This window comes from Oncorhynchus kisutch, linkage group LG12 (genome assembly GCF_002021735.2).
Source record: "Oncorhynchus kisutch isolate 150728-3 linkage group LG12, Okis_V2, whole genome shotgun sequence".
Taxonomy (NCBI): Eukaryota; Metazoa; Chordata; class Actinopteri; order Salmoniformes; family Salmonidae; genus Oncorhynchus; species Oncorhynchus kisutch.
In genome coordinates, this window is record NC_034185.2 from 47,777,900 (window position 1) to 47,798,896 (window position 20,997).

The 20,997-nt window shown below is 40.8% G+C and overlaps 1 protein-coding gene across 4 annotated transcripts; it reads right to left on the reverse strand.

Annotated features, from left to right (window-relative positions):
* Positions 1 to 6,589: 6,589 nt before the first annotated feature.
* On the reverse strand, positions 6,590 to 20,723 carry LOC109901082 (leucine-rich repeats and immunoglobulin-like domains protein 1). 4 transcript variants are annotated; one of them, XM_020497106.2, is made up of 6 exons: positions 20,540 to 20,723; positions 10,732 to 11,049; positions 10,359 to 10,640; positions 10,127 to 10,243; positions 9,028 to 9,098; positions 6,590 to 8,567 (listed from the first exon to the last, which is right to left on the reverse strand). In XM_020497106.2, exons 1-6 carry the CDS (start codon positions 20,607 to 20,609, stop codon positions 8,448 to 8,450), a joined length of 978 nt encoding a protein of 325 aa, XP_020352695.1. In that variant the 5' UTR covers positions 20,610 to 20,723; the 3' UTR covers positions 6,590 to 8,447. The 4 variants fall into 4 exon arrangements, with proteins under 4 accessions (XP_020352695.1, XP_031693522.1, XP_031693521.1 ...); XM_031837662.1 differs by having other exon boundaries at positions 10,123 to 10,243; positions 20,540 to 20,714; XM_031837661.1 differs by lacking the exon at positions 9,028 to 9,098 and having other exon boundaries at positions 20,540 to 20,714.
* Positions 20,724 to 20,997: the final 274 nt, after the last annotated feature.

The following is a 20,997-nucleotide window of genomic DNA, read 5'->3' on the forward strand; positions in this document are numbered from 1 at the left end:
TCTGATTGATTCTGAGTGTTCACCATTTCGATCGTTCTTCAAACCGATATGAACAAGCAAAAAGTGAGTGTATAGTTGCGTCAGAGTGTCTATCTCGACACACACTCCCGCCTCAGTGTTTTCTAAAATGGCCGCCAACATCTCACAGCACAATGGTGTTTGATACAGGATGCAGAGGTTCTGTGATGACTCTAGGGCAATAGCTTTCATGACTAGAGAGATAGCTTTGTGCACCAGACTCTGATCGCCAAACCTCTTTCTAAAGAACTCCCTCTTCTGGGTTTCGTCAAAGCCCCTTATCTCTGTCAAGCACTGTTGTTGGGGGAGGACGTCGATGGGGATGAAACTGGCGGACGCAGGCCTGGTGATCACCCAGACGTAGGCGGAGGGAAGAAACAGCTGACACCAGATGAGGTTCGCTAGGAGGATGGGCAAAGGCATCTCCTTATTGATGTCAGACTCCACTGATATGCTTTCAAAGTCCAGGGGAAGGTTGAATTGGTCCAAACCGTCCAAGATGAAGTCCACTTTAGACCGACTCAGATCCAGACCAGGGTTCTCGTTCTCCGACGTCATGGATGAGTGATAGTGGCAGATGAGGCCACTCAGACTGAAGCTCCGGTCCATTAGCCAATTGAGTTCACTGAAGGGAAAGACAAACAAGGAGTCAACTTCCTGATTGGCTCTGTCCTCGGCCCAGTTAAAGACAAACTTCTGGACAATTGCCATCTTCCCTGAGCCTGCGGGTCCCTTCATCAGGATGTTTTTTACTTCCTCATTAGCAGTGGGCATATCTGATGCTATCGTTGTGCCATTGGATGTTGCTTTCGGTGATGAGGAGTTCCACATAGGAGTGGGCTCCGCACCTCTTGTCCTGCTGGGGTTCCATCACACAATGACGCGCACTTCCCTCTCAGCTCTGATTGGAGTTTCTCGCTGACTCCTACTGCTGAGAGAGAGAGAGAGAGAGATTCTGACAAACTAAATCTATTATTGTATCTAGTGAACTTAGCTCTAAATGTTGTGTGCACAGTGAGATGAGCTACAGAATAAATGTCAATAGGAAGTAGATTCAGTATACAATTACAGGCATATGAAAATCATGAAGAGATATAGTACTTACACTTGCTCCTCTGTGTAACGGCTGTATGTTCTCCCTCGGTGGCAAGGTCGCCCCCTGTTGGCCAGAATTCTCCTTCGCAGTCTGATGTCACAATCTGTGGCGTTGGTCTGGGGTACACTTGTGATTTCCTCCCGGGAAGAGATACACAGCAGGGTTGGGCTCAATTCAGCATGCTCTTGAATACAGGGTGGGAGTCATGTTGTCTGTTAAATGTACTAAAATGAGAACACAATCGAAATGCAAACTTTCAAATGGTACCTCAAAGATGTTTGGAGGGTCACATCAGAGAATGCTGACCCTAATGGGAATTTCAGTTGTTTTAAATGATACTGTCAATCTTCCATAGGAAACAGGGTTGGGCTCAATTCAGAATTGAATTGAGAATGTCTGATAAATTCCAATAAAATTATTGAATTTGAATTGAATTCCAATTGAAGTAGTAAACAGGATATGGAATTGAATTTAAGGAAATAGAATTGAATTCAGTGAAATGAAAATGTCTCTTCTATTCTATATTAGCTGTATACTTGTTCACAAAACATCAAACGTGTTGTTATATACATGCACATACAATTTTGTTGAAACAATAAAATTAATGATCAAGGTTAACAAAACCAGCATGTGAATATTCCAACAACTTAACTAATTACTTACATTTCGTTCAATATGGGGAAAATATTACATTTCCCAGAATACATTATTTTAACCCACAAGTTGATCCTGGCTTGAGGGCTTCAAAAAGAAGAGATCAAATTTGGTGGAAATATAATTGTCTATTCCAAGCACTGAGGTTAAAAGAGTATATGAACATTGTTTCCAGAGAAAAGTTACATATTTTTTGGTATTTGGAAGTGTGACCTGTCAGATTCAATGAAACTCTCATGTTTTATAACTGAGTGGAATTTATTTTAATTGCACTAGAGGATTTACTCTGCCTGCAAAATCTGTCCACAAAAATAAGCCCATGAAGTGAGAACATTTTGTATTGAGGTCCATGAGGGTATCGAATTTGGTCAACAAAAAACGTAATTGCTAATTTGCTACGTGAGACTTAGTTGATTCAATAGAAGTTTCGTAATGGTTAGGTTGTTATGAATGCACAGAAGTGGACACACGTGGCATTTGAGCAACTTTGAAAAAAAATGAGTTTATCCAAGTTGTGGCTGTTGTCATAGAGATAGAGGACTCATCATTGATATAACCTGTTTCAGCATGGACATTGCCAATGATGGATTCAACCACTTTAGGGTAGTCAACTGGGTGAGGATTCCTATGAGATTGAAGCAATCAGCCAATGAAGAAGAAAAGTGGTCACTTGACCATCTTGTCAATCAAATCAAATTTTATTGCTCACATACATATGGTTAGCAGATGTTAATGCGAGTGTAGCGAAATGCTTGTGCTTCCTAGTTCCGACCATGCAGTAATATCTAACAATTTCACACCAACTACCTAATACACACAAGTGTAAAGGAATGAATAAGAATATGTACATATAAATATATGGATGAGCGATGGCCAAACGGCATAGACAAGTTGCAGTAGATGGTATAGAGTACAGTATATACATATGAGATGAGTAATGTAGGGTATGTAAACATTGTATAAAGTGTCATTGTTTAAAGTGACTAGCGATACATTTATTACATCCAATTTTTTATTATTAAAGTGGTTAGAGATTTGAGTCAGCAGCCACTCAATGTTAGTAATGGCTGTTTAACAGTCTGATGGCTTTGAGATAGAAGCTGTTTAACCAGTCTCTTGGTCCCAGCTTTGATACACCTGTACTGACCTCGCCTTCTGGATGATAGCGGGGTGAACAGGCAGTGGCTCAGGTGGTTGTTGTCCTTGATGATCTTTTTGGCCTTTCTGTGACATCGGGTGGTGTAGGTGTCCTGGAGGGCAGGTAGTTTGCCCCCGGTGATGCATTGTGCAGACCTCAATACCCTCTGGAGAGCCTTACAGTTGTGGGCGGAGCAGTTTGCCGTACCAGGCGGTGATACAGTCCGATAGGATGCTCTCGATTGTGCATCTGTAAAAGTTTGTGAGTGGTTTTGGTGACAAGCCAAATTTCTTCAGCCGCCTGAGGTTGAAGAGGTGCTGTGGCGCCTTCTTCACCACGCTGTCTGTGTGGGTGGACCATTTCAGTTTGTCTGTGATGTGTACGCCGAGGAACTTAAAACTTTCCACCTTCTCCACTACTGTCCCGTCGATGTGGATAGGGGGGTACTCCCTCTGCTGTTTCCCGAAGTCCACAATCATCTCCTTTGTTTTGACATTGAGTGTGAGGTTATTTTCCTGACACCACTCTCCGGGGGCCCTCACCTCCTCCCTAAAGGCCGTCTCATCGTTGTTGGTAATCAAGCCTACCACTGTAGTGTAGTCTGCAAACTTGATGATTGAGTTGGAGGCGTGCATGGCCACACAGTCATGGGTGAACAGGGAGTACAGGGGAGGGCTGAGAATTCACCCTTGTGGGGCCCCAGTGTTGAGGATCAGCGGGGTGGAGATGTTGTTTCCTACCCTCACCACCTGGGGGCAGCCCGTCAAAGTCCAGGACCCAGTTGCACAGGGCGGGGTCGAGACCCATGGTCTCGAGCTTAATGACGAGTTTGGAGGGTATTATGGTGTTAAATGCTGATCTGTAGTCGATGAACAGCATTCTTACATAGGTATTCCTCTTGTCCAGATGGGTTAGGGCAGTGTGCAGTATGATTGCGATTGCCTCGACTGTGGATCTATTGGGGTGGTAAGCAAACTGGAGTGGGTCTAGGGTGTCAGGTAGGGTGGAGGTGATATGGTCCTTGACTAGTCTCTCAAAGCACTTCATGATGACTGAAGTGAGTGCTACGGGGTGATAGTCGTTTAGCTCAGTTACCTTTGCTTTCTTGGGAACAGGAACAATGGTGAACCTCTTGAAGCATGTGGGAACAGCAGACTGGGATAGGGATTGATGGAATATGCCTGGAAACACACCAGCCGGCTGGTCTGCGCATGCTCTGAGGACGCGGCTAGGGATGTCGTCTGGGCCGGCAGCCTTGTGAGGGTTAACACGTTTAAATGTTTTAATCATGTTGGCTGCGGTGAAGGAGAGCCCGCAGGTTTTGGTAGCGGGCCATGTCAGTGGCACTGTATTGTCCTCAAAGCGAGCAAAGAAGTTGTTTAGTTTGTCTTGGAGCAAGACGTCGGTGTCCGCGATGAGGCTCGTTTTCTTTTTAGATTTAGGGAGCCTTGTTTTCAGATTAGCCTTGTTAAAATCCCCAGCTTCAAAAAATGCAGCCCCAGGATATGTGGTTTCCAGTTTACACAGAGTCCAATGAAGTTCTTTCAGGGCCATCGAGGTGTCTGCTTGGGGGGATATATTTGGCTGTGATTATCATCGAAGAGAATTCTCTTGGTAGATAACGCGGTCGGCATTTGATTGTGAGGAAGTCAGGTGAACAAAAAGACTTGAGTTCCTGTATGTTGTTATGATCACACCACGACTCGTTAATCGTAAGGCATACACCCCCACCCTTCTTAGGGATGTTTGTTTCTGCCGGCACGATGCATGAAGAAACCGGGTGGCTGTACCGACTCTAAGGAATCCCGAGTGAGTCATGAAACAGAGACTGTTACAATCTCTGATGTCTCTCTGGAAGGCAACCATTGCTCGAATTTTGTCTACTGTTAGAAATTGGATATGTAGACGGGCGAGTCGGTCAAGGATCGATTCAGACAAGGTGGTAAATTGTATGACAAGCAACAGTTTATTCAGAGTGAAGATATCTAGAACAGCGTAATTACGGCTCTCCCGCTGGTTCGTACGGAACTGCAGACAAAGAGACCGATACAATCAGTACACCACTTATATATAGAACAGAAAGTAGGTTGATTCTGGAAGATCGGATCTTTGGATTGGTTCAGCTGGGGGTGTAGTCTGTAGTCTTCCGCCATTGGCTCAGTTGTCTGTCTGTCATCGTAGAATCCTCTTCGGGCACACAATGTTCAGCTACAAAGGAGATTATGTGTGTGTGCGCTGGTTTTGGCCAGTTAGTGTAATGCGGGAGCTATCCTGTAGGGGACCCCACAGGCTTTACTTTGAGTTGTAGCCCTGTATTAACAATAGTTTGGTCACCTGCATAAGAAATAGCATTTCTCTACACTACCTTGTTGTCAAGAGACTGGACATTGGTGAGTAGTATACTCAGGAGCGGTGAGCGATGTGCCCGTCTACGGAGCCTGACCAGAAGACCGCTCAGTCTGCCCCTTCTGCGGCGCCGTTGTTTTGGGTCACGTACTGGGATCGTCTCCCTTGTCCTGGGTGGTGGTCCAAACAGAGGATCCGCTTCGGGAAAGTGGTATTCCTGGTTGTAATGTTGGTAAGTTGATGATGCTCTTATATCCAATAGTTCTTCCTGGCTGTATGTAACAAGACTTAAGATTTCCTGGGGTAACAGTGTAAGAAATAATACATAAAAGCGATGCGACCATCTCTGTCGGCGCCATCATCAATATCATAGACCATCTTCGATTGCAATGAATTACATTCTACTTTACTCCAACTCAAATTCAAATTCTACATTCTTTAGAGGTTTTAGGAGTGTGGTGAATTTCAATTTATGAATCAATTCCAAAAATCTTAATTGAGCCCAACCCTGATTCACAGCTAATAGTTCAAACCTGAGATACAACAGAGGATCAGATAAACACCATGACCTTGTTTGCACCCTTTTCATTGTAAACCTGACTCTAGGACTTGGGGGGTAGTTTTCAGCTCAAATCGTTCAGACTAGACAGACGACCTCTCAATGCGCTTGTATGAAATGAGACTTCTTAAATCGCACATCATCAGGCACATCGAATCCCAAAAGAAATGTATAGTGAAAAAAACGAATCTAGCATTTACACATAAAAGGATAAGTAGCATATCGTTTTTAAATGTTTGCATGGTTTTCTCCTATGAGAAAACAACAGCTGATTCAAATGGGGTGAGGCAGATTTCAAACTCTTCAGAGAATTGGTAGGATTCTCTTGTGCATTCTCGCCAAAAGGAAGAGAGGAACGATAACATAAGGAAGTTACATTTCATGGTAACTTTGTGGAGTTATGCTAGATCAGGAATCAAATTAAAGTGTAAAGGTAGGCTACTCACCACTTTGTCCATGCTGCTACAGACGGAAAGCTAATGTGTTTTATATATGAAGGTTACTCATTTCCTGTAACAAAACATTGGAGTTAAACAAATTACAACATTGCGCAATCTGATTTTCTTGGAAAATTACATAACATTTGTATTTATTCCAGACCCACATTAGCTACTCTTCCTGGGGTCCAGTGACCATTGCGCAATTATATACAAAATAAAACAGTATATAACACAACATATTATTATGCTATACTCTACCACAACATATAAATAATACATAATCATTAACCCAGCAATATTACAATATTAAAATTAAAATAAATAACAAATACACAGAATGATAATTGAGGATCATGTTTAAGTACCAAATGGGATATAAACAATAAAAATTGCATATTTCACAAATGTTTTAATTTTTACTCACAATAATGTCATAAATAATGGCACATTAGCCCAAAAATGGTTGACCACAGTCTAAAGCACAGAAAGGTTGTTAGAGAACATTTTGGTTGAACTTGATTTAAGATACACTTACACAATTCACAGTACACTGTCTCAGAGCGAAACACTATGCATTATGTACAGTGTACTGAAATATTTTTTTAAAACAATCAACCACTAGATGGGAGAAAAGGCCAATGTTTTCTCAAAACAAAGCTGTAAATATTATAGGATTTTTAAATAAAAAGTTAGAAATTCACTATTTGAGGTCATTATTGTAAATACATTTTTTTAAATATACAGCTGCCTGGCATGTGACAGGACAAAAGGTCACACACACTTAAACTCACTAAATAGAGAATCCACCAACCAATTACAGTTGTCTCTCCTATTTGACCCTAGAAGTAGGCTACATTAAAACCACAATCTGGAGTTGTGTCTCTGGTGAAATGTTGCCACTCTTAAACTAATAGAAGCAGCAAAGGTTTCAAGGAATGACAGTTTACACAGGTATTCTGAAGCAATACATTATTTGTTTACATAGATTTAAATGACAACAAAAACAAATGGGGAATGGAGTAATCTACCATCATATTTTGAGTTGTGCTAGGGTATGTAAAACATTAATATATTTCAAGCATGGGCATTGATGTATTGATGACTGTTAAACATCAGGAAATATACACATTTTATGACTTTAAATTAAATGTATGGGTAAGTTTTTGATTTAATATATTGAAGCTCAGTACAACATGTTTATTTTCATCAGTTTGAATAAGTGAAGAGATTATTTTAAAATAGTGAAATGTGAATTACATATTCATATTCAGTCTCAGTAACTACTCTGAAATAGAGAAGTGTAACAACGCCTACAGTGCAACAACTCACTATGGTATCAACAGATTTGGTATTTTCGGGTCACAGTAACCTGTGCTCGCACAGATATATACAAAGGCTGCACTAATGTAGGTGGAGCACAACATGCTCTGATAGAAGGAGAGTCTACAGAGTCTGCAGGAGGGAGTTATTGTATTCTTAAGGAAGGATGTGCTTCATAGATAAGGACAACCATTAAATGGTCCATCATAATAAACTAAACAAGCTAATTAAGAGCTACAATTTAATTAAATCAAGATCTATCCCTCAGAAAGTTATTTTCAATACAACATACACGGTGAAAGGAAGAAGCCTAACAGCCTTTGCTTCTAAGGAGTAGGTGGCTTTATCTCAAACACCTGCTCTTTTTATATGATGTACACAGCTGCTATCCACTGGCAAGCTAAACAATGATCAGCTATAAAACGATACAGGGGAGGCACCTACATTTTAAACAACAGAACAGACAATACTGAAAATAAGCGTTGGTCCAGCAGTAGCATAGAAAACACACCAGTGAATTGTATTAAAAGACATGTTCCATTTGTTTTAACCTATACATTGAGATTTGGGGAAAAAGGCACTTGAAAAGAAGGATATCCTGCTACTAATTCAATGGATAGCTATTGAATTGGTCCTTATCAGTGGATGTCATCGAGGTCTCTATTTGACAGGTTTGTGAGAATGACCTACAAAGGAAGCCTGAAATTCTAATATCAGAACAACAGTTCCAGGGGATTTTTCTCCCATAACAACTGTGCCTCTAAAAGGTTTTCTGGGTGAATAATTTTTTACTTTCGTTTTGTTTCAATGTCCTCTTCATGATATACTGTCCCCTACATTATGTGAGATATCCTATTGACTTCACATTTGTCTCTTTCATGCTGTGTCAACATCCCCGCTGGCAGCCATGCGATGTAACAGGAGTGTATCATAAACTGATGTCAGCTTAGGGTTGTCTCTACGCCACTCCAATTCTGGTATATCTGTTCGCTCCTCCTACTCAAGGAGAAGGGGGTAGGTAGGGGAAGGAGGGACAGGGAAAGAAGGGGCAGAGAGTGGGGAGATAAGAGGTTAGAAACGTTTTTTAATTTAAAATAAAAGAGGATTTTATGCTTCTTTATTATAAACTTTGTGCCAGAGGAAGGAAACAGGACAAACCTGACGATCTCTTGTCTACTCTCATTGTTCTGCAGTACGGAACTCAACAGTCAACACAACACATCTAGAACCTTTCCTAAAGCTAGTGGAAGGAATCACGAAGCCTAACTTTAAAATTCTACAGACTTTGCAAATACTGTAAAAGACTACATGAAGATCAAAGGAATTGACCGGGTATCAAACTCAGGTGGTCTGTGAAACTCAAGACCACATGAACCCACTGACACAGAGATAAAGCCAACAGTTGTAGACATGAGGGCTGCTGTATTGTCAATCAGCCTGTAACATTTTTACTAACCTGGTTATCTGTTCGTTTTTTAGGAGTTATCTCTGTATACTCAATGTCAACCTGCACTCTTTCGGCTGAATCTAAGAAGACAAATAAAGGAAAGTAAATATAGGCTTAAGGGGAGGTGTGACTAACTGACAGAGACATATACAGTGCCTTGCGAAAGTATTCGGCCCCCTTGAACTTTGCGACCTTTTGCCACATTTCAGGCTTCAAACACAAAGATATCAAACTGTATTTTTTTGTGAAGAATCAACAACAAGTGGGACACAATCATGAAGTGGAACAACATTTATTGGATATTTCAAACTTTTTTAACAAATCAAAAACTGAAAAATTGGGCGTGCAAAATTATTCAGCCCCCTTAAGTTAATACTTTGTAGCGCCACCTTTTGCTGCGATTACAGCTGTAAGTCGCTTGGGGTATGTCTCTATCAGTTTTGCACATCGAGAGACTGAAATGTTTTCCCATTCCTCCTTGCAAAACAGCTCGAGCTCAGTGAGGTTGGATGGAGAGCATTTGTGAACAGCAGTTTTCAGTTCTTTCCACAGATTCTCGATTGGATTCAGGTCTGGACTTTGACTTGGCCATTCTAACACCTGGATATGTTTATTTTTGAACCATTCCATGATTGTGTCCCACTTCATGATTGTGTCCCACTTGTTGTTGATTCTTCACAAAAAAAATACAGTTTTATATCTTTATGTTTGAAGCCTGAAATGTGTCAAAAGGTCGCAAAGTTCAAGGGGGCCGAATACTTTCGCAAGGCACTGTAGATGCTCAACCCACAGCACAGGTTCTGTAAACACTCAGGAGCTATTTTGGTGTCAGATAAGCCAAGCTATTCAAGTGATCATTGTCAGAGAGTGTGTGTGCCTTCTGCTTTTTCAACATTTAGAGAAGTTGTCTGGGATAATGACACTGTCTGACCAAGCAGAGGAAGTGTGGAAGATACAACACTTTATTTGACCTGCATTCTGGGTTCAAGCAAACATTTCCTACCTTTTCCAAAACACTACCCTTGATTGTATTTTTTTTTTTTTTTAAAGGCTATGCATGTTTTGACTTTGGGGAGTGACCTCACACCTGTAACAGATAAATACCTGCCTTGTGAGTGTTCATTTCTACTCTTCCTTAGATAGATTGCAAGTCCAACCAGCCCTGAGGCAACCAGAACGCAGGTTACAGCAATAATAAGCACACCCAGAGTCCTCTCGCCACTGTCTGAAATAAAACATAAGGAAATTATTTTTGTAAAATATGTTTTGAATGAGCTCAACTACACTTTCACTTAGTAATTGCTATTTTCTGGATGGTTTTAATTCAAAATGTGTCTTACCTGCATCATTAGCACTACCATCTTCACTGCAACATTTTGGGACAAGAACTGTCTCAATGCTGACAGGGTTGGAAGCCACACAGCTGTAGGTGGAGTTGTAGTTATTACCCTCTACCTCCAACCGAAGAGAGATATCGGTGGTGAGATCAGGACTGCTGGTCTGGTTTAGTATTTCCTCTCCCCTGTACAAGGTCAAGGTCACCTCTTTTTCGTTGTGCACAGAACACACCACACTACAGGAGCTGCTGTCACACTCTGTCACCTGAGGTTTGGAAACAAAATCTAGAAGAAAAAATACAAACAAATTGAAATTGGAACCTATATTAAATGTTTTCGAAATATACAACACACAGATACGCACACAAACACTTACTGTATACAGTGAGCTCAATTTTTTTTCTTTTTTTCCCTTCGTCTGTATTCTCAACAGTATAAACCCCAGCATCGTCAATCTGAAGGTCTGACAGAGTGAAGTATCTTGTAACATTGTTCAAGTGGAGGCGGTTTTCAAATCTCTTCACAAGGGTGATTTTGCCTCGTTTCCCAGGGTACACATTTGCAATACTGCCAAGTTCTCCATAAAGTAAATTGCTAGAATTGATCACCCTCTCTTGAAAAGAGAAAGACTGTCCCACGATGCCTTTCACCTGCTGAGTCTCAGACTGGACTGTTTGCTGGGAAGCACAGAGAACTGTGGAAAGAGAGAGACTAAATATTAACACAATGACTGCAGTCGCACACTAAATCTCACAATACCTGGATAAGTGTTTAACATGTCAGTAACTGCATCCATATGATATAGTGATCTGATGTCAAACTGCACTGAAGATGACAATGAAATTCAATCATTAGTTAATGTTTTCTGCACGTCTGCATTGTAGTCGTCTGGAATGACACTACTGGCTTGAGTATCACAGTCATTCTTAGTTATTTACAGGCGTAATGTGATGGTTGGGGTCAGGAAATAATTCTTAGGAACTACTAGTTGAATATTTTGCCTGAAATTAAGTTCACATGGAAATGCATTCTCTGAGTGAGGGAAGTTCTTCCCCCCAAAAAGTCAAGGATATCACTGAAAAAGCACATGACTTTACAGAGATATTTCAAGTAACATAACTTTCCACTACAGCCTCTCAAATAGCCTAGATCGAATCCTTTGAATTTCAGGGTCAGAGGAACATTTCAACCTGATAGAGGACTATTGTAGGCGTTAGCCTATGTGTTATTTGTTCAATCAAGGTTTTGTGTTGAGAAAACAGAAAAATAGATCAGGGGCATGATGGTTGTCCTACTAGCAGTAGGAAAGAGGCAGGTTATCTGTACAAATGGACACTGTAAAAATATTCTAATTATAAGCAGCTGTAGCCTGTAGAAATGTGTCTGCTAAATTACTCAGATGTAATTATCTAGACAGATGTAATGTATATCAATAATCATTGGTGGAAAAAGTATCAAATTGTCATACTTGATAAAAGTAAAGACACCTTAATAAAAAATAAAAATGAGTCACCCAGTAAAATACTACTTGAGTAAAAATGTAAGTGTTTGGTTTTAAATCTACTTAAGTATCAAAAGTAAATGTAAAGGCTAAAATATACTTAAAAAGTAAAAGTATGAATCATTTCAAATTCCTTATTTCAAACAAACCAGAGCTCATTTTATTTATTTTTAAATAGTTTTTATTTACGGATAGCCAGGGACACACTCCAACAGTCACACATAATTTACAAACTAAGCATTTGTGGTTAATGAGTCTGCCAGATTATAGGCAGGAGGGATGACTAGGCATGTTCTCTTGATAAGTGCGTGCATTTGACTTTTTTTTGTCCTGCTAATCATTGAAAATGTAATGAGTACTTTTGGGTGTCAGGGAAAATGCATGGAGTAAAATGTACATGATTTTCTTTAGGAATGTAGTGGAGTAAAAGTAGAAGTTATCAAAAATATAAATGGTAAAGTACAGATACTCCCCAAAAACAAATGAAGTAGTACTTTAAAGTATTTCCTTTTTTTCCCTAAATAATATCTTCTTCTTTTTCATAAATAAAAAAGTCTTAACTGCAAAATATTTGTGGATTTTAGGCCCAGTTGCAGGAAGTAGTTTGGGGGTGGGGGTGGCTATATCGGCACTACAGATGGCTATATCGGTCCGCTTATACAGGACGATTAAATGCCCAGTGCACTACTTCTGATTTTTCAGAGGGTGCTGCAGCACCCCTACTTCCCACAGCTATGGTTTAAGGTGTTGAGTAAGGTAGAACAAATGTTTCAGTGTCACATCCTCTGTGGAGACATAGTCTTAATGTAGGCAGCAGGTGGGCTCAATTAGGCATTAGGTTACCCAGGTCATTAGCTTAATAATCTGGTTATTGGCTCATAGGCCCAAAGGCATATTATTGGGCTTGTACAAGAGCAGCTTTTCAGTATTAGTTCTACAGGTGAATAGAAGAAAACTCATGCACACCCTACGAACATAATGTATTTGTCCTCCAATAGCGAACTGTATACATAGTCTATCTGAATATGTGACTGTGTCTCTGCTTGTGAACACAGAGTCGTTTCCTTTCCCATCAGTCTGTCACATCGTGTGGTCCGCCTTCTTCTGTCACGTTAGTGGTTTGACCACACTGAGAAGCAGCCCCACACAGTCTTTCCTGTGTACAGGAGTCCCATCTCACTAACAGGTCTACTGTATGTGGTGAAATACGTTTCCACTGCAATGAATACTTTTCATTGCTGCGAACAGAATAGTTCTCAGTAATGCTAAAGGTCACCCGTGACTTATAATTCTTACAGTTGTCAGATCAATGTATACCTGATAGGGGTGTTTGGATTTCTAAAAATGAAAGTGAAATTGCCCCGGGAAAAGGAAGGCTATTTTACATGTGTGGGTAGGCCTAGGAGTGTAACTACAGTACTTTTGTACAACATTGTTTTCACATTCTCTAAGTAAATTAACTATATAAATTGGTGATGAGATGAAGAACACTGTGGTGATAGCCTCCCTAGTGTTGCATGTTCTTCAGCACAAGGAAGCTATACTCCAGCGTACATACTCCAGACACAGCCAGAAGAGGACTGGCCACCCCTCATAGCCTGGTTCCTCTCTATGTTTCTTACTAGGTTTTGACCATTCTAGGGAGTATTTCCTAGCCACTGTGCTTCTACACCTGCATTGCTTGCTGTTTGGGGTTTTAGACTGGGTTTCTGTATAGCACTTTGATGTATCAGTTGATGTAAGAAGGGCTATATAAATACATTTGATTTGATATTAAGTATGCATACGAAATAAGCCTAATATCTTTCTGCGTTTATGTCTCACCCACACATACTCACATACCAACGTTTTGTTCATTTAGGATAAACATACTTCTCAGCATCGCCATAGGGATTGTAACAAAGGATAGACAACACACAAACAGTGACTTGTTATAAGAAAAACAGTTTTAAAAAATGTATGCAAATGTTGAGGGGCTATTTCTGCAGCTGGCTACTGTAAAAGTAAAACTGTCAATTAACAACAAAGCATTGGCTGTGCCATCAACTTGTAGTTCATTTGAATTGTGAAACTGCAGTTACAGTATATGCAGTATAATGGTTATTTTGAAAGCAGCAATTGCAGTATAACTGCAAAATAACCAGAGTTAGGACATAACCACTACATCAGGGGTTAGGCAACCATGATCCTGGAGTGACGCAGGTGATTGATGTTTTTCATTTAACCGACCTGGAAGGACAGGTGTGTTGAATTTAGGCAATAACTGAACTGATCAATTAGCTCAGTTGGTCAGGTGTGGTGCCTAGTTGGAACAAAATCCTGTAGTACCTGCGGCCCTCCAGGAAGAGGATTGCCTACCCCTGTACTACACAATTACTGAATTGTACTGAATTGTACAGTATAATCTAACATTAACCCTGTGTTATTTTGGACACAGCTATTGCAGTAGCCATATAAAAAAAGCATGTGCAACTGCAATGATTTTTGCTGGGAAATATATTTTTCATTGGAAAATGACAGATCACTTCAAAACATCAGTTAAGAGTTATTGAGTTATTGTTCCAAGTTCCAAGAGCAGCTGGTAAAATGATGAGCTCCTAATATCTAGTATTAGATATCATATTTCAAATGATTTTGAGGAAGAGTACATTTGAGAAAAACAAGTGAGTGAAAGATAAAGAAGGACTAAGAATACAACATCAGAAGACAACTTTTATCCAGATAACTCAACTGGATAGCTAACAAGCTAACAGTTGTTTACATGTTGTTATGGAGTTGCTAAGAGTTTCTAGCTACTGGCTACCTGCTGTTAGCAAAAAAAACTAGCTAGCTAACAAATAACAAAAAGGACAATCAAAAGGACAAAGGACAGGACAAAGGACAGGGAAACTAGAACCTAAACTTACACAAGCAAGAGAAAACAATTCAGACAGAAAACAATCGAGGTAGGCTTTGTTTACATTCAAAAACATCTAGCTACAACTAGCCAACTGCAAACCAGCTGTAACATATACTATATCCAGCTGTAATGAACTAAGACAGATACATTTACAAGCCCCAAACTCAGCAACCTTGCAATCCAAAATGCAAAAGGTATTGCCAGTGAAGCAAAGGTTTTAAAAGAGCACACAGAGACCATAAGAGCAGACTTTATACAACAAAAAATACAAAGAAATCAAGGTGGATCTTCTCAAATTCTTGGCATGCATCCCTGCGCAAGGCAAACAAACATCTTAAATTGTCTGGAAACAAGACCGACCATGAGACAATTGTATGTGGACACAACCCCAAAATGTAATATTAAAGAATATAATAACAGAACAGTAATGATCCAAGGCTCTGAGGTCTTATAGGCAGAAACTCAAACAGGATGTACCAGTGACGAGAACCATTCAACGCTGGTCCGACTAATCGGAAGCCAAGCTTCAAGATTGTTAATTAAGATTGCACGGACTGGAATATGTTCGGGTCAGCCTCAGAGAACAACATCGACCTATAACCTGACTCGGTGAGTGCGTTTATAAAGAAGTACATTGGAGATGTCGTACCCACTGTGACTATTAAAACCTACCCTAACCAGAAACCGTGTATGGATGGCGGCATTTTCTCAAAGCTGACAGCGCGATCCAACGCTTTTAACCATGGAAAGAGGACTGGGAATATGACTGAATATAAACATTGTAGTTATTCTCTCCGCAAGGCAATCAAACAAGCAAAATGCCGGTGCAGTGACAAGGTGTGGTCGCATTTCAATAGCTCAGACACGAGACGTACAGTGGGGCAAAATAGTATTTAGTCAGCCACCAATTGTGCAAGTTCTCCCACTTAAAAAGATGAGAGAGGCCTGTAATTTTCATCATAGGTACACTTCAACTTTGACAGATAAAATGAGAAAGAAAATCCAGAAAATCACATTGTAGGAATTTCTATGAATTTATTTGCAAATTATGGTGGAAAATAAGTATTTGGTCAACTACAAACAAGCAAGATTACTGGATGATTTGGATGATCCAGAAGAAGATTGGGAGAATGTCATATGGTCAGATGAAACCAAAATATAACTTTTTGGTAGAAACTCAACTCGTCGTGTTTGGAGGACAAAGAATGCTGAGTTGCATCCAAAGGGGTGGAAACATCATGCTTTGGGGCTGTTTTTCTGCAAAGGGACCAGGACGACTGATCCGTGTAAAGGAAAGAACGAATGGGGCCATGTATCGTGAGATTTTGTGTGAAAACCTCCTTCCATCAGCAAGGGCTTTGAAGATGAAACGTGGCTGGGTCTTTCAGCATGACAATGATCCCAAACACACCGCCCGGGCAACGAAGGAGTGGCTTTGTAAGAAGCATTTCAAGGTCCTGGAGTGGCCTAGCCAGTCTCCAGATCTCAACCCCATAGAAAATCTTTGGAGGGAGTTGAAAGTCTGTGTTGCCCAGCAACAGCCCCAAAACATCACTGCTCTAGAGGAGATCTGCATGGAGGAATGGGCCAAAATACCAGCAACAGTGTGTGAAAACCTTGTGAAGACTTCCAGAAAACCTTTGACCTCTGTCATTGCCAACAAAGGGTATATAACAAAGTATTGAGATAAAGTTTTGTTATTGATTATTTTCCACCATCATTTGTAAATAAATTCATAAAAAATCCTACAATGTGATTTTCTGGATTTTTTTTCTCATGTTGTCTGTCATAGTTGAAGTGTACCTATGATGAAAATTCATCTTATCTTTTTAAGTGGGAGAACATGCACAATTGGTGGCTGACTAAATACTGACTAAATACTTTTTTTGCCCCACTGTATGTGGCAGGGTCTACAGGAAATAATGGACTACAAAATAGAAAACCAATCACGTCACGTACAACAACATCACGCTTCCAGGCAAACTAAACACCTTCTTTGACCGCTTTGAGGATAATACAGTGCCACTGTCGCAGCCCACTAACAAGGACTGTGCCCCCCCTCACCTTCTCGGTGCCTGATGTGAGTAAAACATTTAAATGTGTTAACCCTCGCAAGGCTGCTGGCCCAGACGGCATCCCTAGCCTTGTCCTCAGAGCATGCGCAGACCAGCTGGCTGGTGTGTTTACGGACATATTCAATTGCTCCCTATCCCAGTCTGAAGTCCCCACATGCTTCAAGATGGCTACCATTGCTCCTGTACCCAAGAAGGCAAAAATAACTTAACTAAATTACTTCTGCCCCGTACCACTCACTTCTGTCATCATGAAGTGCTTTGAGACTAGTCATCGATCATATCACCTCCACCTTTCCGGCCTCCCAACAAATCAAATCACATTAGTCACATGCTCCAAATACAGCAGGTGTAGACACTACAGTGAAATGCTTACTTACGAGCCCCTAACCAACAATGCAGTTTCAAAAAATAAGGATAAGAATAAGTGTAGCAAGTAATTAAAGAGCAGCAGTAAAATAACAATAGCAAGACTATATACAGGGGGGTACCGATACAGAGTCAATGTGCGGGGGCACCGGTTAGTTGAGGTAGTATGTACATGTAGGTAGAGTTATTAAAGTGACTATGCATTGATTATAACAACAGAGAGTAGCAGTGGTGTAAAGAGGGGGAAAGGGGGTGAGGGGGCAATGCAAATAGTCTGGGTAACCATTTAATTAGATGTTCAGGAGTCTTTTGTCTTGGGGGTAGAAGCTGTTTAGAAGCCTCTTGGACCGAGACTTGACGCTCCGGTACTGCTTGCCGTGTGGTAGCAGAGAGAACAGTCTATGACTAGGGTGGCTGGAGTCTTTGACAATTTTTAGGGCCTTTTTAGGCCCTTCCTCTGGTATAGAGGTCCTGGATGGTAGGAAGCTTGGCCCAGTGATGTACTAGGCCGTTCGCACTACCCTCTGTAGTGCCTTGCGGTAAGAAGCAGAGCAGTTGCCATAACAGGCAGTGATGCAACCAGTCAGGATGCTCTCGATAGTGCAGCTGTAGAACCTTTTGAGGATCTGAGGACCCATGCCAAATCTTCTCAGTCTCCTGAATGGGAATACGTTTGGTCGTGCCCTCTTCACGACTGCCTTGGTGTTCTTGGACCATGTTAGTTTGTTGGTGATGTGGACACCAAGGAACTTGAAGCTCTCAACCTGCTACACTGCGGCCCTGTCGATGAAAACGGCCGCGTGCTTGGTCCTCTTTTTCCTGTAGTCCACAATCATTTCCTTCTTCTTGATCATGTTGAGGGAGAGGTTGTTGTCCTGGGACCACATGGCCAGGTCTCTGACCTCCTCCCTATAGGCTGTCGGTAATCAGGCCTACCACTGTTGTGTCATCTGCAAATGTAATGATCGTGTTGGAGTCGTGCGTAGCCGTGCAGTCATGATTGAACATGGAGTACAGGAGGGGACTGAGCACGCACCCCTGAGGGGCCCCTGTATTGGGCTTGATTACCAACAACGACGAGACGACGAGCCTACAGGGAGGAGGTGAGGGCACTCAACCTCTCACTCAACGTCAACAAAACAAAGGAGATGCTAGTTATAGCCATATGTTAGCTAGCTGGCTAACATTGAACCTAGTTGGTTAGCTTTAGCTACCTGCAGATTCAAACTTCATGGATGGTCGCTAGCTATATCAATCCGTTTGTACTGAAGCTATGGGTTGGTGTTATGGTTCATTGTTTAGCTAACTTGCTATTTCATGAACATGTCAAGACAATAATGACCCAACCACAGCTAGATGTGGCTGGGGGGGTGGTTATAGCATTGATTTTCCCATCAATTTAGTGTCTGGGTAAGCATCATCCAATAATTATTACATATTTTTATCTGGACACTTTCATAGTCAGATTAAGATCTAGACCAAGGAGTATATGAAATATATTTTTACGTGGAGTATTTCCTTATTGTAGACTACTACTTTCACCAGTTTTAGTCTTGAAATCAGTGGTTGGGTGGGGCTAAGGCTTAAGAGTGTGTGTACGATGCTGAAAATGTGTAGACAAAGAACTCTCCAGTAGGTGTACCAAAACATTCAAAGGCCATTTTCTCAAAAGTGGGGTTACAAGTTTATCAACTTCAAAGCAGAATTATGCATGCAAGTATAAAAAATATGTTGACTCAACCTACTTGAAGAGAAACACCAATGATATCCTTCTCTTTCATGTTGGAAACGGTCATACAGTAGGCTACACACTTTTAGGTTATGTTGTTCTAGGCTGCCTGGCTAAAATGCTTGCTAGCTAGCCTAACTTCCTTTCATTGGCAATGATGTGCCAGGCCAGCTAGTTAACGTTAGCCTATAGTAGGCCTATAGCGTGTAAAAATTGTCTGTCCTCGGTTTCAACACTCACTTCTGAGTTCCAATATGCCTCTGGAAGCAATGTCAGCACAAGAACTCTTCATCGGGAGCAACCCGATGGGTTTCCATGGCCGAGCAGCCACACAAACAAGCCTAAAATCACCATGCGCAATGCGAAGCATCAGCTGGATTAAAGTAAAGCTCACTGCCATTGGACTCTTGAGCATTGGAAATCACGCTTCACCATCTGGCAGTCTGATGGATGAATCTGGGTTTGGCGGATGCCAAGAGAACGCTGCCTGCTTGAATTCATAAGGCCAACCCCAAAAAACTACTAAAGTAGTACTTTAAAGTATTTTTAATTAAGTACTTTACACCACTGCTGACCACATACTTTTGGTCATGTAGAGAAGCTCTTATTTCTCTTGAACGTCTTCATTCTCAGTTTTAAGACATTCAAGCGAGACACTTACACCCTAAAAAAACACCACTTTTTTGTCTCACGCTATGAACAGAGGTACATCACATTTGTGGTGAGCTGACTTGTGACCAGACCATGAACTTCATCAAAAAGACATTGCCTGTTCCAACGACCTGCCTCGCACTCTTCCATCCGTCTATGTGACAGACAGCCACTGACCACATAATGACATAAACCATAAACATTTCCTGTTTAATGTCCCCCTCCAAAGAAGCTTAAATACCACTGAGTTTTAATGTTAATTTTACCTAATGACTTTTAGATATTGATATCCATTAAAGAATTTCTTCATTTTGGGGATGAAGTCATGTCCATGAAGGTGCATGTTTTATTGTCACATCCATAGTCATTAGTCTTTTCAAACATCAATGGGCAGGCACTGTGAGCCTAAACACAGTGTACATGTGACTTCTGTCATTTGGCCAAAATTCTTATAGAACACAAATTAGTTTCTAATGACAAGCTACAGTCTCAGTCTCAGAGAACTATAAAAAGTTGTCAGCCTGTTGTTTCCAAAATATTATTAATCTCTCATCTAAGTTAGTATATGAATCAATAAGGTATTGGCATACTCTGTAGTTGGTGTATAGATCACAAACGTTTATATCCTACAACTCTTTCTTCCCATGAAAGAGCTCTGTTTTTAGAAACTAGTCTCTGTCTGTATCTATCCCTTACTTTAAATATTTGTCTAATGCTCGGACAAGATACAGGAGCACGTCTCTCCAGAAAGGGAGGAATGTTATTTTGGAATGAGTCTTAGCGATAGGCTACACACCGTGTAAATGTTGCACTGTTTAAATGATTCAATTTTTTTTTATTTGACCAATGTTGGTAATTAAAACATTGAACATTTAAAAATAAAAACATTTGGCTACTTATCTGTCATCTCCCACATACAATTTTAGTTAGTGCAGCAAATCAGTAACAACAAAAGAAACATACCTTCAATGACAAAATATAGCAGCATGAACATCAGTCTGGCAAGCCTTCTCCATCTGAACAAATGGTTCATTCCTCTAAAGCTCCAGCTGTTCAGTGGTGCGCACTGTGAAGAACTGGAAAGATGTGATCTTGTCCTGGTACAGAGGAGAGAATAGACTCAACCAGACTAGCAGCCCTTTGTGGTGTATTCATTAAGACGATTCTGTTGCAAAATGTTTCTTAAACAGAAGGAAACAGAAAGGGGAGGGACCTACCTGAATTTATCCAATAGAAACTGCTGTTTTAGTTGCAACTGTTTGGGCAAATGTTTACACCCCTTGTCTCATCACCAGTCTGTCTCTCCCTCTCGAGAGGTAAGATTACAACTCCATCTACAGTGGTGTATTTGATTACCCTGTCAGTAATCACATCATCTCCGTCAACATCACAACACACTGAGGAGATGAGATGGAGGATTT